General features: G+C 43.7%; 1 protein-coding gene across 5 annotated transcripts in view; it reads right to left on the minus strand.

The window, feature by feature from the left end:
* RIPOR2 (RHO family interacting cell polarization regulator 2) overlaps positions 1-19,017 on the minus strand; it is a 108,338-nt gene that overhangs the window by 30,824 nt on the left and 58,497 nt on the right. For all 5 annotated transcript variants that reach the window (XM_086894738.1, XM_023921689.2, XM_023921691.2 and 2 more), the window contains exons 2-4: positions 2,021-2,147; positions 722-877; positions 18-96 (exon numbers count right to left, since the gene is read on the minus strand). In XM_086894738.1, the coding sequence (XP_086750864.1) occupies positions 18-96; positions 722-877; positions 2,021-2,147 (362 nt within the window). The remainder of the gene's footprint in view (positions 1-17; positions 97-721; positions 878-2,020; positions 2,148-19,017) is intronic.

Genomic DNA, 19,017 nt, shown 5'->3' on the forward strand with positions numbered 1-19,017 from the left:
AAAAGCACGGCACGTACCAGGCGTGAGTTTCTTTTCATGTCTTTTAACTGAGTAGTCAGCTTATCCAGCTCTGTCTGGTGAACTTCCAGATACTCACTGCAAACACAAACCAGAGAACGATGCATGAGCTCTGCAGCACATACCAAGCTGGCTGATGACCATCCTAAAAGAAAATCTGTCTAACAAATGGCTTTCCTCACTGGATGTGTTTACAGACAAAAACTAATTTACGCTGATCTGTCCTAAAAGCAGTTCCCTGCTGCCTTTTTGGGAATAAATAGGAGCCCACTTATTTAACTGTGTATAGAAGCTCGGTGTTCTCTTTACCTTGAACCAGTTTCAAGCAAGCTAATCTACTGCTGAGTTTATGGGCTGGTGCCTTCCAGTCGCTGCCCCTGTATCTGGCTGATAAAAGCCCTGTTATCATCTGGGATGTTATCTGAAAGGCAATACAAGCCTTTGATAGGACTCTAAGAAGCTCAGAGGGGGAAAAAATCTGATGTTGAAATCCCAGACTTTGGGAGCTTTTCTCAAAATGGAAATGGGATTCTGCCTCCTGTATTCCTGTTTCCTAAACAAGTATTTTAGATACCAAGTGTCACAATCTAGACTTCAAGAGGTGTATGTTCATCTCTTATGAGGAAGGATCCCTGTTCTTGTTTCTCCAGGCTCTAAAAAGTCACAGAAAGCTTCAATCAACAAGCAGGATAAAAGCTCATACTTCAGGCCACTCTTCAGGGCTCGGTAGACCTCTTCCATCCTTTTAGGCTGGGGTTCTTTGGGCGTGGTGCTGTTCTTATGGCCCAAATTATGCATTTTCTTCACCTTTGCTTGGGGCTTCTTGAGCGCAGAGGAATTTTCAATAAAGGAGTTACACCTGCAAAATGAACATCAAAGAGGAAGAAATCCCTATAAATCATAGAAATCTCAAAGGAGTGTAGCTTGAAGAAATCTTATGATATTATCTCTGCTAGCAAAAATGAATCTGCTTCTGTGCCTGCCAGTTAAAGGACTGTATTTCTTTACAGGTTAAGAATTCAAGCAGTCTGGGATATGTGCTTCCCAAGACATAAAAGCTTGTCTGGAAATGCAAGGCTGAGTCTGAGGCTCATCAGACATTTCTGTCTTATACCATGCCTGTCCTAACCTACATTAGAGCGCCCATGAGAGAGCTGAGCTACATCAGCTGCAAAAAATAAAGGGAGCCCAGATAATCTCAGGTGTAAAGCCTGTGGGTCCAAAGGAAGGTTGGGATTTGATTAAGAGATGAGAACAGCATCACACCCCACTGGTCTTGAGTATGGAGTGTATGGCAAAGTGAGGACAGTTGTGCTGCATACAGGTGCCTCTTTGGGGACTTTGCTGGTGGGCAGGTCAGCATCTAACAACCATCACTGACTTGGGCTGACAATGGGAGGCAACCCTTTGTCTGCTCTTACTCCTCAGTTGCTTAATGGGGGTCTGACACTGGGAGACCACACAAGTTAAAACAAATTATAAGGTAGCCTCTGTAGCATGCAGGACTGGATGGCTTGGGCATGCCTGACTCAAAGCCCTAAATCCTGTCTAGTTAGGAAGTGGTGCATGGAAAGGCTCTGCAGCCAAGCTGAGGGAAACAGCTTTGTTTTGGATTTGTAATGGTGCAGCAAGGAGAAAACTGTCCTTTAGGTAGCAGTGGTCTTAAACAGGAGGGGATGGCAAGGGAATCATGTGCAATGTTCCTGCACATTTCACATGTTCTAAAGACCACTGCCTAAGTTAAAATGATTCTCTGAAATTCTCTCACAGCTCTGAGGCATGTGAGGAAGCTCTGCATTAATAGGGGAGAGGCAAACAGGCAGAGGGTAACAGCTTAGTTATACAAACAATATATACAGATATTTAAGCCTAGGACACTTTATTTGTCAGAGTCAGAGAGAAAGATGTCCTCTATCACCTCCTTTCCCCTTTCATCCCCTAAAGCCCAGGACTCCTTTAAAGCCTGATTTTGAAATTCCCCTTAGAGAGCAAGGGCACTTGCCTGGACCGTCTTTCCTGAAGCCCACTGAAGCCAGCAAAGGACTGGCTTCTAATAATCCCATTAGGACCTCCTGGGGAAAATGAATGTGATCCTATTGACATGATTTCAGGGAGCCTTGGAGATATTCCTGAAAAACAAGAGAAAGCATGTCAGTGAGGATGGAGTTACAGTAAAAGGCAGGCAGTGAGGCCAGACAGCCTGATGTCAATCCGTGACATTAAGGGGTACCTGAACCCCATGAGGGGCTGCAAGCCAAGGCACAAATCTCTTTGCATTTCCAAATCATCCCCACTCAAAACCAAAATGGTCCTATTTTAACTTCTGACTTCCAGCCCAGGGTCTACTGAAAATGTACCAGAAACACAAAGAGGGTCTGGACGTAGGACTAGAAACACGATACTTCAGTGTGATAACCCAAATGCCTTCCCAAGTTTCTGCCATGCCTGGCATGCTTCACCCCCAGCCCCAGTGTCCCCATCTGTCCTGGGAATTATTATGGGAGCGTGCAGAGCTCTTAGGAGGCGCTCGCCGTCACTGTGAAGTGTGATTATACACAATAATAATTTTTAAAAGGATTGATACATCACAAATGCCCTGCAGCTCCCCTTTGATTCTTTCTCCCATGGCTGTTCAGCCCAGGGGTTGCTGTGATGAGAAGGATGCCCTCCACCATGAGTGAAGAGCAGTAAACAAGCTCCAGGCACTGTATGCTCTGCATTTCATGTGTCGGGGGGGGGGGGGGGGGTGTCGTCTCAGCAGGGAGAAAGCCCTTGCCCTCTGTGTGCTCATTTCCAGTGCCCAGCTTGGCATCTGCACTAAACTAGGATGACTTCAATCTATCCACAAATAAATAGCAGAGAAGTGCTATGGTTCACAGCAGCTCTATCTGCTGTGCCACAAGGGAAAAGGGGGATGCCTTTATCTTCCTCTTCTCCTTAATCCACTGTTTTTCTTGTCTCTGCCCTCGGCAGACAATTAAATTGATTTTTCTGCTGGCTTGGTTTTGTACTGCTCTGGCAAGAGGAATGGTCCCAGTGATCTTTGAGGAGCACCATGGCCAACACAGGCCAGGCAGCAGGGCAGGGAGCAGGAGGAAAACGGGGATGCTGGAAAAGAGGGAGCTGGTCAGCCAGTGCAGCCCCATCCTGCAGGACCCATCCTCTCACCGCCTCCATCCTTCCTGGGATGTCAGTTCAACTGATAACACCACTGTGCTGTGAAATAGTCTGGGAAACTAGGCCAGCTTAAAAATAACCTGACAGAAAATGAAAAAGAGGGATTTTAGCAGCTTTTTTCCATCTATTTTAAAAGCTGGACCCAGCCTGCCCCATGCCCCTAGTTCATTTCAGTCCAGTAGCTGGGCTGAGGGATGAGCTTGGTGATGAAGCAGGATGGTATGCCAGGGGCTGGAGCTGCCTGCAGGCAGTGGAGCTGATGAAACTCTGACCTACAGGGCTGAGGGGGTAACAGCAAGTCTAAACTGCCCTTTCATCCCCACAGATCAGGAATGATTGCGAGTGCCCAAAAAACCAGCTATTTGTGAAAGCCGGAGATCTACACTGTGAGCCTTCACAACTGAACATATTTATTAATGATAAGGACCAGAGCTACGTGGTGCTTGCATGGCAAACATTCACTGCAGAAAGCAAATATGTGGGGAAACATTGTGCACTACTCAGTTATATTTAATTTGTAGCATTAGGCTGGGCAAATACTCTTTGGGGTGGCAGTAGGTGCCATGGCAAACTACTATTTCTCTTTGGAGGAGACTGCATTGCCCAAGGAGCTGCTTTCTCAGGAATATTTCTGCAAGATCTCTGCCAGAAACACTTCTTCCAGTCCCAGCATTGTCAGCACTACTGCTAAATGAGACATTTTCTCTATTGCACAACTCAACCAAAGTACATCTTCCTGTTTTGGAAGTGAGGGCTGCCCCCCTGACTGAACAGTCTCAGAAATACCACACAGGCTGCAGTCAAAACCAGTTTTCTCCTCCCTGTGGTCAGCAGGTAATGGTACTCCACCATTCGTGTCCCTGGCCTAGCCCAGGTGCAGCCCACCCAGCTCAGGGTTCAGAGAGTTTAACCACTGCAAGGATAAACCCCTGGGACAGAGAAGTTGCTCTCAGGCAGACAAGACCATGAACACCTGTACTAGGCAGAAACCCACGGTCAGGAGAGAGGGTGGAGGAGCAGAGAGGCTCTGGAGCAGCTGCTCCTCACAAACTCAGAAGATACCACACAGTGAGGATGCACTTTGGCTAACTCACACTGGGATAAATATGCTCCAGCCACAGCTGGAGGTGCTTGAGTCTTCGGTCAATGAGAGCCCAAATTTGGCTCTGTACTCACCGCTACATCCATAAGGCTCTCTGCACATCTCTGTGGGGCTGAGCTGTGCTCAGGCTTGCTGATACCTGACACAGCACTTGCCAGAAGGCATTTTGCAGCTTCCAGGGTCAAACCTCACATCCCAATAGGCAGTACAGAGTTTCCCTGTGTCAACTTGTGCCTAGCAGTTCAAACTCCACAGAGAGCCACCTCCTGAGTGACAGAGCAGAAACCACCCAACCACAGTACTTTGGGGTCTGCACAGCAAGTTCCCTTTGGGTTTGCAAATAACCTTTAGACAATTAGGTTGCAATCTGCATGCTCCCATACAAGGATTTGCATTAAAAATTGGGTGCAGAGTGCCAAGGAGCAGAAAATCCCTTGCAAGTGTTCAGCACTTGCATCGCTTGACAGGATGATTAACACACACACCCTGACAACATCTGGAGACCCAGGAGGAGCTAAACAACACTGACAGTCAGAGGAGATTTAGCTGCATAAACATCAACCATTCCTCAAAACGTAAGAGAGAGAAAACAAAACTTGAACCTGGGTGCTAATCACAACCACATTGGCCATGAAAAGATATGGGATTTAGAATCAAAGCTGTTGTAAAAATGCTAGCATCTTCTGCACAATGTCTCTTCCGTTCAGATTAATATGAACAGAATATGAATGGCTTTCACTCTGAACAGAATCTTAGTGTCCAAATATGACTGTGCAGAAACACTGGAACTGTTTTGATTTTCTTTTCCTTTGGGCAAACTTAAAAAATAAATAATCTTGGAAAAGGAATGTACTTATTTATTTTCTTTATTTTGCTCAAGCACTCAGATGGCTTTGAAAGGCTTTAGTAGCTAAGACTTTCCCCAAGATACCAGAAAAAATGTGCAAGAAGTGCAATTGAAATGCAAATTTAAGACCTGCCTGGAGCTACTTTTGCTTTGGTTTTGCATAAAATGGTCAGAACTCAGAGCCCAGATAGGCTTGTGGCCTCTCCCTATATATTATATATAATCTTGGTGAATAATGCATGTTTAATTTCTGTACAGAAGAAAACTGAGATAAAAGGAGGTAACAGAGTTGGAACTGGTGAAATCTCCCAGTTCTGTTCAGTTGTTTTCCATTGGTTAGGTTAAAGGTTGACTCTATTGTACAAACACCATCTGTTCTTAAGATTTAAACTAATATTCATTATATGAATATCTCAGACACTTCCAACCAACCTCAGAAAACTGCAGACTCTGCATCAGCCCCTTGGCCCAGATTCACAGAGACAATGGCTGCATATGGGCACTGCATCGATGGATAATTAACGATACCCATCTTGCAAATATACTTTGAGTGAGGAGTACTTGTCATGTTGTTGTGATATCCTTTGTTCAGAGGGCTTTCTTTTCCTGCCTCTTAAACCATTCACAGGTCTCTCTGTTATCAACTACATAAACCTGCCTCTGAATTTAATAATACAGTTGTATCCTGATGATATGCATGAATGCAGTTGCTAGCATAATTCCAGTAGGGCTCAGCCCATGAGGACTCACCTGGATCTGTTACTGACCTGCTGGGTATCCCCACAGCTGAACACTGCCAAGGGGATTCTGGTGCTATGCCAAGCTAGCAATCAAGTTTCTCAGTCTACATTTAGCAGTCACGTGATATAATGCTACTGTCTTCTACATGCAGTATAAATTTTGCTCTCAACATAATGCAAGTTGCACATCTAAAATGATATTAAATGCTTCTGTGATTTGAGAGATCCACTTCAGCAGTGGATATAATGACTATGCTTACACTTTTAAATCTATATAGTTAATGAACCAGGGATGTTTTATTTTAGAAAGACACCAGTCTCCTTACTGCTAATTTAAGCAGCCCTGTGTAGAAGTATAATTAATATAATTAGTACTGCCCATGTTAAGTGCACAGCAGTTGAATGATGAGCTCGTCAGAGTCAAGGGATAAGGTGAAATCCTATCAGTACTCCTCTGCCCTATTCGCTGACAGCTTGCAGCAGAGAATGGCAGATAATTGATGATGTCTCTGTCCCCAGGGAAATAAAAGTCCCCTCTCTCAGCTCTCCTTTCAGTCTGGAAATGGGGAAACAGCTGAGCCTGAGCTAATGAGTGGGGAAGGACAATCACTTCCACAGGGCTGCCCTCTCTTCATCACCCTCAGCACAGACCTCTACCTCCCACAGTGCCAAAATATTTGATAAACAGTGTGGACTTTGATTCAAGCTAAGAGGAGAAATTTAGGCAGAAACATATTTGCTAAATCTAGTCCAACTTCTGCACAGCCTTTTTTCTTGGCTTCTTCCCCATGACCAGTTTGGAGATGGTATTTTTTGCTCACCACATGATGAGGGGAAGTTGTTTTTGCTAGACATGTGCTAGCAACCATGTAAAGCTGCAATATACAGTGGTGGTGGTGCCCTTGATTCCCCCTGTTCTCTCCTTGTAGCAGCTACAGTTAGGGCTCCAGGTCTAGAATTTGCTATAAGGTGTTAGGGAGCTGTCTGCAGCTGAGGCTTCGCGGACACCTCAGGATTATGTATAATCACTGATTAAATGGGAATGTGGGGTAGGACTGGGTGACTGGAAGCATCTTTGATAATCCTTTTTTCCTCTATTATTTTCTTGTGTGACACATGGTTCAAGGCCCGTTCTGGATCTAAGGAGAGGTAATCCCTACAGTGAGATGGTTTGTGTGTTGATTCTTTTGTTGATCTGTGATGGTCTGCAAGCTGTCTGTTAAAAACAAAGTGACAATTATTTAGGTTAAGGTGAGCTGAGGGGGTCCACTAACGTGAGTAGATGGCTACAAAAGTCAACTGATTGGATTTGGCATGCTAGGAACATGTCTTACCTGCAAACCTGGGGTATGGCTGACAAATGAGCTGGTATCTTTGTGACTAATGAAAGAAAAGAACATTTTCCTCTCTCATCTATGCCAAGGTCTATGTTCTGCTTATTGGGCTGGCTGGCCTACAAAGGTGAAAACCTTTAAATGCAATGAGATGACATTTAGGACCATGCATCTCTCCAAAAGACAACCACAATAAGGGAAGGAACTGTTATGCCCTAGAAGTCACGTCCTCCTCCCAAACAACCAATTCTTTCTGCTTTGCACTCATAAGCCCAAAGAGCACAATGCAATTCTAAACTTACACTTGTGCTCAGTTCAGTGCCAAGCTCATTCAGTGCACCTTCAACTCATGCTGCTTGCTTTTCTAGCCTAAAGTCCAGTAATTTTTAATACTTATTTTCCAACTTCTTACTTCTGATTTAGCTGAATCACTTTGGCAATTCAAGGCCAGCATGGCCAGTAGCCCAAGTAACCACCTGGAATTAATGATTTCCATGTTTCCTAGGTTCCTAGAAGGTACAGTGGTATGCACCTTGGATGAGAAAGTAGACATCCTTTTAGGTTTTTTAATATAAAAATTTGACAGTGATATGTGGGTTAAGAGTGCTCAGGAGCATTATAAAAACTTTCACAAGAAACTTAATTCTTGCACAAGAGTTTTTACACTTTCAGGACAAAAACTCTTAGGTGTGAGTGAGCAGGCTCATAACTTCTGTATGTGTCAGGAAGATGTCTGTTGGGTGGGGGTCTCCTGGAAGCACCTGTAGAAAGGTGTCTTCTGTTGGTCATTCAATTACACAAATTACAACCTTCATGGCACATTTTATGCTCCCAATGATTGGGCTGCTCCTCCCTTGTGCAGGCCAGCATTTGCTAGAGCTGTACTGACATGTGAGCTCCATCTGAAGAATTATTCTTGGTTGCCAGAATAAAATCATGTGCATTTGTTCCACTGAAGTCCAAGGCTTAGAGATATTCCTAAATAGTAGCATATGGCTACACTGACAAGCACACTTCCCAAGCCTACATCAGCCGGTGAAAGGCCAGCGGATCCATGAGCTTCAGATTAATTTTAGCGTACAGAAAGAGCCATGTGGGTTTACCCACACGGCTGCAGAGAGCAGTGCTGCAGAGAGAAGGAGCTGCAGCTGAGATGGAGCCTCCTCCTTCAAACAAGATGTGGGAGTACATGGGACACGCTTGGGTGGGCATCAAAGCCATTGGTAGCCGCAGCAGAAAGGAACTTCTGCCCCGTCTCTTGCAGCACCAAGAATCCTAGCTTAGCCCACTGCAACTCATCCTGCTCTTGCTGAGGTGGTCTCTTCCCCCATCAGGGACATCCTCAGCACTGATCATCCAGCAGGAACTCTCTCTGAAGGCTTGAGCACACTTCTCACAGATGTCCATCTGGGACACCTACAGTGATTCTTTTATTAGCTGTATTTCAATACCTTCAGTTTGTGTGAATTCAGTTTTTACAATGCACAAAAAATGTTTATGCAACTAATGCATCTTTTACAGCTCTTAAGCCCACAGCTGAGAGCTTTACTTTTTCATGCAGAAATCCCTGCAAGCGAGCACAAAGTGCAATTACCTGTTTCTAATAAATTAAAATGTAGTACTTCAGTACCAAATTTCAGCTTTTGTTTCAAATAGTATCAAGCCTTAGGAAAAAGATTAATAGCAAGGCTATTATTGTACTTTTTGGTCTCATTTCTGTAAGAACATTTTAAATGTTGCATGTAAGGGTATTTTCAATTCAAATGCTACAGTATTTGCTAGCTCATCACTGGACATTCTGAGCAGAAATACAAATTGTCTACCATCTGGAACAGCCCGTGTTGTTTGTTCTGCTCCTCCTACCCAAACTAGATGATGTACATAAACCAAAAAGTGATAGTAACAGTAAGAAAAATGCTAACAATCCAGGTCAAGAGCAAAATGGTAAAGTAGATATGGCCATAAATACACAGAACCCGATAGCTGATGCTCCCACTGCAATATAGTTCCATAAATTCAGTAAGTCATCTCTCACACCAGTCTAGGTTCCAAAGTCAGTGTGAGGACTTTTAATTCCATTTTCTTTTATTGTAAAACATTCCTTTAGCTCTAATTCTCATCACCTCACTAGAACACAGAAATAAGGATTGGCAGTGGTTTAGGTGAAAGCAACACCCTTTTTGTCTCATACTACAGTTAGCTTTTTTCCTCCCCGTTTTGTGACTACTCCTTCACCAACACTCAGTGCAATGCCCTCATTTCTCTGTTTTTGTTGCCAGGGAGCCTCTGCTTTACCTCCCCTCAGAGAAAGACCTACACTGCACCTTCCCCTTGGTACAGCTGAAAACCTAAGGAGAGGAAAATGCAAATGAGTTATTTCACTGTAATAAACCCAAGGAAAATAAATTTGATCCTAAATGGCTCTGCAAACAACAGATGGGTTTGTGACAGCTGACCTCTTTTTTTTTTCAGTTCCAACATTTATTTCACACTGGTGGCTGGGGTGAGCATGCACAGGAACCCACATGGAGCCCTCCCTAATCTTGCCCCCTACAGCATTAGAGGCACAGGGCAATCGTATCCAGCTGGCATTAGCAAAAATAAGCAAAATTTGGTCTATAACTGTACTTACGAGTGTGGCTGAGGGATCAGGGTCTGACCATCTAATTACATTTGACATTCATTCAGCTCAAACCCACCCCAATATGCAGAATCATCTTTGATTAGAAGTCAGCTCCAATTCTACTCATCACTGATAATTCTTTATGTCAATGTAGGATTTAATTAAAAATTAAGTCCCAGGAGATAAACTACTAGCAGCAGTCTTGTGAGCAGCAGTAAGACTACCAGGACACAAAGCAGGTTGTGGGAACTCCTCCATCTAGGAGCAGCCTGGCTACTTCTCTACCTCTTTTAGCATATGCCTGGTTGACCACAGATGTTGTGTGGAATTTTAATTTCTTAGCTCAGACCACAAAAAGTGACCAACTTACTGCCCATTTTGGCAAGCATTAGCATTAGGGGAGGCCCAGGAACCCATGAGTGCTGTGGGTGGTCTCCCTTGTCCCTTACTGACCAACAGTAACATCTGGGCAAGCCCAGGAGTAACATCTTGAGCACAAGCAGGGTAAGACAGCCCTGATGTCAATAGATGCAGCTCCAGTGAGAGTCCTTTAGCAAAATCCACAAAGAATCTGAGCAGTGACCTATATTTGCATGTCAAGTGTAAGCAGCACAGAGTGGCTTCACTTTCTCAGACTGTGCAAGGAATGAACATAAAAATCTTCTCTGTGACAGGAGAAAAAAGCAATGGCTAGCAAAGTTGTCCTTGAGAACGCTGATTTCTTTAATTACTTGGCACCAGTATTTTTGCTGCTTACAACCCTCATTTAATGAAGATGGTAGCAGCATGGACAAGGACAGCAAGCTGAGGGTACCATTTCTTTGCATCTGCAGGAAAGTAAATGCATCAAGTAAACACAAGCAGGATGGTTTGGGTAACCAGTGGGCTGCTCTAGAGACTACTTGTTTTGCCTCAGCCAAGACAGACAAACTAGCTGTTCTCAGTATCCACTCCAGGTACGCTCTAATATAAGCATGAGTGAGCTAAATTAAACAAGTAAGACAGGCTTTTCATCCCTGAAAGGAAAGTAAAACATCACTGTTGTCAAATCCTTTCAGCCACTAATGAGATACAAACGCTTTGCTGCTCCTCTCTAAATACATGGGATTAGGGTGATTTAAAACTCCATGGATGTTTATATGATCATTCTATTTCCAGGAGTGTTGTAATGGCACACTGCTCACTAAAATACTGTTGGAGATACACCGTTACATGTCCTAGGATGAAGATCTTGAAAGCTGGATGTTCTTCTCTCAGACATGAGCATTGCAGAAACGGATTTATTTAATCTTTCTGACACCTTACAAGTGTGGCCACTTAAAGAGCATTGCCATAAAAGTCCTGTGTTACTTCATTTACATTTGGCTATAGCATCTGCCTGAAGCTCTCTTCATCAAGTAGTTGAACACTATCCATGCAAAACCAAGAATGGCTGTCTGCTCTGATGCAACTCGCTTGTCTCTTGGCTTCAGTTCATTTTCAAATTCAAAACTTCAGTCTTCTTACATATATGACTTTTAGAAATTTTATTTGAAGTTATGGCAGAGTTTATTATTCTCTTGGCTACAGTATTTTAAGTTTTAAAAACCTTTTGAAGGCACAGGATACAAGAGCACATATCTAATACTATGAAACAGCCTAAACTCCCAAAACACCACCATTTTCTTTGAACAAGATCATTAAAGGATCTGTAACAAGCATCTGAAAGAGGATAAGGGGGTAAGGGTCTATGCTAGGGTCCCTCTTGGAAAAGCTTGTGTTAGTGACACTGGTGCTGGAAAAAAGAGGATTGATGACTAATGGGACAAACAAGCAAAATAAAAAAGGTGATTGCTACGTGCAGACTGCCAGAAGACACAGCTATACCAACCCTGTCCCACAGAGTTATACCAGGCATCCACAAAAAGAGCAGATCTATAGACACACAAGTGTTTACAGGAACCACTTGAAAAAATACCTAGAATTTTAGGGAGACCTGCTCTCCTTGCCACCACTTTCTGAAACCACACTTAATTTCAACACTTACCAAGATGACTCAACAATGTGCAACTGGAGCCCAGAAAGCCAGCAGTATTCTGAGCTGCATCAAAAGCAATGTGGGCAGCAGGGTGAGGGACATGGTGCTGCCCCTCTGCTCTGGTGAGACCCCACATCAAGTACTGCATCCATGTCTGGGGCTCTCAGCACAGCAAAGACTCAGACAAGCTGGAGTGAGTCCTGAGGAGGGCCACAGGGATGATCAGAGGAATGGAGCACCTCTCCTACAAAGGCTGAGAGAGTCGGGGTTGCTCAGCTGGAGAGGAGAAGGCTCCAGAAGACTGGATTGTAGCCTTTCAGTATTTGAAGGGGGCTTGCAAGAAAGATGGGGTCAAACTTCCCAGCAGACCCTGTAGTAACAGGATAAGGGGCAATCTTTTGTAACTAAAATAGAGTAGGTTAAGACTAGCTCTAAGGAAGAAATTTTTTACAGTGAGGGTGTTGCAACATTGGAACATCTACAACAGAGAGGCTGCTGATGCTCCATTCCTGGAAACATTTGAGGTTGACTTGGACTGTACTTTGAACAAACTTGGTCTACTAGAAGGTGACCATGATGGGGCCAGGACTGGAACTAAATGGCCCTTAAAGGTCCCTTCCAACACAAAGCATTCCACAACTCTGAGTTTCTCAGTACAGAAAAGCTGTTCTCTCTTGGCTCTGCAATGGCTTTCTGCTCCTTGGGGCAAAGGAGGTTACGCTGAACAGTCACTGGCACAGTTCTGGTTTGGGCCAGATAGGGCTTTCTTACACAACTACTGTGCATATTTTGGGAAGCATGGACCAAAGACCATTCCCAAAACAGTCTTGATGTACTTTTCTTCTTTGAAGGGCAGGGGAGTTTAATGCAATAGGTACAGGCTAGTCTGTGCCTTTTGCTGTTCCTGCCCAAAAACATTCACAAATGCCTGGAGTTTACTGTCACGGACAAAGCAAATGCAAACCAGATGAAACCCTTAAATCTACAGCAGGTAGATCTAGTCGGGTTAACTGGTAAATTTAATTTGTAGTGGACATTTTAAAAACCCAAAACATGAGTTTAAAATGCCATATGCTCCAGCTATGCCATAGGATTAGTTACCATTTGAGTTTTCTAGACAGAGACATTGCAGATAAACTGAGCATGAACCAAAAAGATCTGACAGTGCTTTTTGTCACTGAACTACAAGGTAATTATCTTGTGTAACTTTTCATTGCACAGATTAAGGCAGCTCATCTTGGCACATCACTGCTATTACACAGCATGCCATTTAAAAGAAAGACCTACTGGGGCCATTGCAGGCTAATGACAAGCTTTTAAGAATGACCCTGTAGCTTGTCCTCTGCTGCCCTTCCTTTCTCCTTTCCTTCTCTGTTGATTTCTGCATTTTCCAGTTCACGTCATATTAACAGGCCTTCATTAAGGATATAGAAAAAGGAGGATATCATGGCTTTTCACGAGGATGGAAAACTATTTTGCCTTTTGAGTTTGGAAAACTATCCTTTGCCAATGGAGGCAATTGTCCTCCTCAGCTGGTGGCATCATGACACGCTCACAAGAAATACAGTGCCTGGAGGAACCCTGCATACAGGGTACAGTTTAAGATACAAGTTACTACATTGGATCCACTGCTGCCACTTTCTCTACTAGGAAGAAAGTTTATTTTCTTTTTAAGGGTAGAGGTCAAGACAATGGGAAAAAAGCAACCTTTTGCTGGATAACTGCATATGAAAAGCTGTCTAACCTTCAGAGAACTTCTGTTTTCAGCGCAGGGCATGGAAATCAAATTTATTAAAAGCACTTGCAGTCCAGCACCTACATGATGAAACAAGGCTTTGTAATCCAGCTGTCATCTGGGGAGATGATGACAATGTCCCCCTCCAATTTCAAAGAAAGCAAAACCTTAGTTTATGCAGGCAGAATTTTAAGCTGATTATTTCCTGGCCTCGGCTGAGTCTTAGCATTTTTAATAAAGCTTTGGTTTGCTTTCATGTAGCACAGATGACTTGCTGCAGTGAGCAATTCCACCTCCTGGCTTTATTAATCTGAACATCTAATAAGCTAAGCATTCTTCTCTGTTTATTTTAGCAAACATCTCTTCTTATATACAAGATTTTGTGTGTATCTAAGTAGACGTGGCTTGCAAGTATCACACCGAATTCAAGAAAAAGCCTCATGGATCAAAGAGCGCCTCACAGCCAACTGCTTCCTATGCCACCAGCACCTCTTTGTGAAAACCCAAGTGCTTCTTTGAACTAACAGAACACTATTTTGTGGATGTGCTGAATGAGACAAGGAAAGGGCAGTCAGTCATGCAGGGCAACACATTATACACTTGAGCATTAGCAACAAGCATCGTCACCCACTGATATGCCTGTACAGCTGGGAAAGTGCACAGGGATAGCTGCTGCTGCTGCCATGATCCAGCAACACTTGCAGAGAAAAAGGTGTGCCCATACCCAAGGAGACTCACTGGCCAAGGGCTACTTGCAGAGATATTTTTGCACAAAGCTGTAACATGCACCACTACTTCTGTACCACAGTTAAAAAGTTTTAATACCAAACACTTTAAAATTAAAATACCAAACAATTTAAAATTAAAACTTAATAATTAAAATAAAATTAACAGAGGATGTTAAGCTGCTTAATTATGGAAAAGGCATTTTCCTTCATGTTATACAAGAAAATGCCTATCAGACTTTGAATACAGACTTATGCTGCCTGCAGCTGTATCACAGATCAATGTGATCATCTCAACCCCAAGCACAAGCCCTGATCATCAAGGCTTCTAAGGCATCCTCAAGGTGTACATTTGCTATGAGCAAAAATTTTTTCCCCTGTTCAGATTCAGTCTTCTAGCAGATGCAAGACAAATCTGACAATGAAGACACTGCATTGATGCACAAATCAAGCAGTTTTGGCTGTTCAGACAGCAAGATGTTAATTTGGGGAAAGAGAAGGGAAGCTCTGGTGTTGCACCTTGCATGGTCTGTTGAAACATGAACCTTCTGCCACTATTTACAGATGCTTATTTGCCTGTCTCCTACAGATTTCACTGAAAAGGAGTTCCTTCCTTTGATCAGCTCAAATAGAAATGTCTAAATAGTAAAAGATAGGGTTGGTCTAGACCAGTGTTTTGTAGAGGTAAGAGTACAATCTGAAAACAGAACCTCACTGATGACCAGACAGATTTTCTCTCCTGCAACTGCATTTTGGAGTTAATGGATAACTAGAAATTTTCCTGTTGATGAGGCTTTTCAGGACAAAATCATCTAGGACAAATCTCTGGGTGTTGCAGCTAGATGAGGTTTTTGAATTAAAAAAAAAAAAAAAAAAAAAAAAAAAAAGTTAATTTCAGAAGGGATTATTTGAACAGTTCTATTGTTACTGTAGGGTTACCAGCAAGCTGTACAACCTGGAAAGCAATAGCTGCTGCTGCAGCTAATCAGGCTGTCTGAGGTCCAGGAGAGAGGGCAGGCTGTGAGCAGTGGGACAGCAGTAATGAGGTGGTTGGCTCTGCCAGCCAAGGTCAGCTTACTGGAGGCATCAGAGACCAGAGAGCTTCTGATGCTCTAAAAGGGCTGGAAGATAAAATGTATTATTGTGACTACTTCATGTGTTGTGCTGGTTCCAAGGAGCTGTCAGCTTCAATTTGTTCCTCCCAATGAAAAGAAGAAAGATGCTTGCATACTTCTGTGCCAATCCATCATTTCTTTTGTGCTGGTTGGGAAGTAAAAATTATAGGATACTCTTGGAACATAAAAAGACATAAGAAAAAGATAACTTTAGGGTAAAAAGGACAGTTATTTCTTGTGTCATGCTTCGAGGACTCGCTTCTTGAGGCCACTGGGTGCAGAGCCTGTATGCAAAGAACAAGGCAAGGTCTGTACTTGTGGCTACCAAAGATCAATTCAAGTACACCACGAACCTGTCCTTCTCCACCTACCAAATCCCGTGGTGCAGCATGTACTGGGACTGTCGTTTTTGATCATGGCTAGGTTCCTGGAGCCTCACTGCAGCTCTCTAATTAATCTGGATGGGACTGGGGAGGGGAAATCTTTCTTCCAAAACGGCACCAGACCCAGCAGCAAAAATACTTCAAAGCTAGAGCTGAAGAGCAAAAATTCAAGGGATTTAATCCAAATCCCCTGGATGCTGACTTGTAGTGATAGAAGAAGGGGTAATGGTTTTAAAATATGAGGGAAGACTTAAGTTAGACAGGAGAGTATTTTATTTTTTACAGTGAGGATGGTGAAACATTGGCACAGGTTGCCCAGGGAGGTGGTAGATTCCCCATCTGGAAACACTTCAGGTCAGGCAAGTCTTTGAGGAACCTGATCTAGTCAAAGATGTCTCTGCTCATTGCAGGGGCCTTGGACTAGATGGCCTTTAAAGGTCCCTTCCAACCTAAGCCATTCTATGATTCTGGGAAGGTTGAGATAAAACTGGTGCCCACTTGCTGTAAAACAAGAGCTGAAGGTTGCCTGTTCCTAGGCTGCCAAATGGGGAGAATGCCAGTTCCCAGAGAAGATTACCTGGTACTCAATGTCTCCCTTCCCCTTGAAATACCTGCCTGGAGGTACTTCAGATGCCAGAGTACCAGCATTATGGGAAGGGACAGGACAGGATTAAGACAGCCCCAGGCCAGACACACAGCCCATGAGGGTGCAGGTAAGTGAATGCATGAGCAGTGTTTGCACTGAGGAGCAGAAATAAAGCTGCAGAACAGCTGTGGACAAGAAAACAGTTTCTGCTTTGATTTGGGGTATGTAGGGAAGGACAGTTGTGGAGCTCAAACTGAACTGACCTCCCTGCCCTAGCTAAGCCATTCCTGACATTAGGCAGAGAGATAGAATATGATCCAGTTTACTGCATCCAGGGCTGGCTTCCATTGCCAATCTCCTTCCAGCTCTCTCATGGGGCGCTGGCAAAGCGCACCCTGCCATTCTTCCTCCAGCCACCTGGCTCCCCTGCTCACAGACTGCCCTTCTGCCTTTGCTCTGGTGTAACAGAACTGTCTGAAGGGCAGCACAGGAAACAAAGATGTTGGCAATTTAAATTCTCATTGACTCTATTATGTGTTTAAAGTGCAGCCACCATGGTTTGTAAAGTCTCTCAGGGCAAAATTGCTTCTGCTCTCAAAAGACTTCACATTTGACTTTAAATTCCAAGTGGGCCTAGTTCTTTCTCTCTGCCTCCTAAAAGGACAAGCACATCTTGGAGTCATTGCAACAATCTGTGCAAAACTACTGGAGGGAAAAAAAAAATCAGTATGTGTTCTTCCTGATTAATTTTGAAAATCTCTTACTAAGAAACTTCTTTAGCAACCTCCCTTTCAGAAAATCAGCAGGCACTGTAAGCTGAGTGAACAAAACAATGATCTCCAAGCTCCTGCTAAGTGAGAAAATAATCATTTTTTTCCCCTCCCATTTTGTTAATAGAGTCATCCAGGAACCACACAGCTTCAAAGTGATGTGACAGGCCCCTATCTGATACTAATTCACATCCCAGCCTTCTCTAACAAGCCCATGCCAGGAGAGTGTGTTCAGGCATTGCTGTCCTCAGTTCCTTCCCAGTCTGCTTGCAGCTGATGCTCTGTGCAGGCTGAACGGCCACAGACACAAGCTGTCTATCTCCCTGCTGCTCACAGCCTAGCTTGCCTGATGAAAACTACCCCAGTTAAGTGGGCTGCCTGGGAGCAGCTTGTCACTGCCACATGTATAGCATCAGGAGAAAAAAAAAGTGTCAAACCAGCCATCCCTTTTTTGGAAAAAGATGATGCTGCCTTTAGTTTTCACTCCCACTTCTCCCAGCTGGAAAGGAAGGCGGCTTCCCCAGACCTTTTCCAGCAGTGCACTTTGTATGGAAGCTACCTTTCTGCCTGCTCAGGTTTAAAAATATCAAAGAGCAAATGGTAACCCTGCATGGCATGTAAACATGCCATGGTGAGCTTTGAGGCCATGCTTTGTACCACTCTTAACCCAAGTGTTTGTTCTGTGATACAGGTGAATAAAATGGTCATGTGCCTTAAAAGCACAAGGGAAGAAAAGACCTTTTTCACTTACAGATGCTCCTTCACAAACCACACACTTCTCCACTTACAAGTTCGCAAGCATTTAAGAAATATTAATTCTGCTGCAGAAAAACCTCTAAGGTATAACTGTGCTGTCATTCTAGAGAGGAGTAGCAGCATGACAAAGCTAAGCACTCTTATTTCTTATGCAGGATCCTGGAAAGAAAGTCAACATGTTGCTTCTTAAAAACAAAACAAAAGAAAGAAAAGCCCCAAAGCCCACATTTTGTCATGGAAATGCTGCTTGGATGCCAAAAGTTAAACCAGCATCAGGCTGTGGATGCTGGGATTGTACAAGTCCACATTGCACACAAGGGTTTACCTGTACTTTCAAGCAGCACAGACACCATTTTAAGTGACTGTCCTAATCTTCAATTACTAGCTTAGAAAACGCTGGATTTATGGGAAAAAAAGATAAACATTGTTTCCCTTAGACTCCCACCGTGCAACATATATACCCACCCACACCCGTTTAAACGTGGAACAATCTGTCATATTTGCCCATTATGGTTATAAAGCAGGGCTCCAAACACATCCCTTGGATACCTTTCTGAGTCTGGCCACAAAAACCATATCATGTCGTGTCTCTTCCCAGCGTGTGAAGATCTCCAAGACAGCTGGGCAACCAGCACAGCAATCTCTCAGGAAATACACCTTCCTCCTGTCTCCTTCCTTAAGCTCTCTGTTTGGGTATGCTCCTGATTTTGTTTATGCAGGAGAGGAATACTTGTGAAACCTAATTAACCACTGGAGAAGATGATGTTTCTGTTTGGGAGCGTGTTCCCTGCCCCGGGCTCCAGCTGCGTGACAGCAGCTCAAACACAGTAATTAAAATGAGCGTGGCTGAATGCACGGCCAGATTAATGAATGCTGAAATTACACTGGGAATACACTCAGCTCTTCCCAGAAAGATGGATGAAAGGGTGCAAAGGCAGCATGGCCACAAGCACACAGTTTCCAGAAAGCTTTTTGAAACTTTGAATGAGAGACAGCAAAATGCTCGGCTAACACAGCAATAGGAAGACCAGTCACAGGATTAGGGTGACCTTTTGTAACCAGGGCATTCAAAGGTAAACTGAAGAGCAA

This window comes from Cyanistes caeruleus, chromosome 1, assembly GCF_971803275.1.
Source record: "Cyanistes caeruleus chromosome 1, bCyaCae1.hap1.1, whole genome shotgun sequence".
In the NCBI taxonomy this organism is placed as follows: Eukaryota; Metazoa; Chordata; class Aves; order Passeriformes; family Paridae; genus Cyanistes; species Cyanistes caeruleus.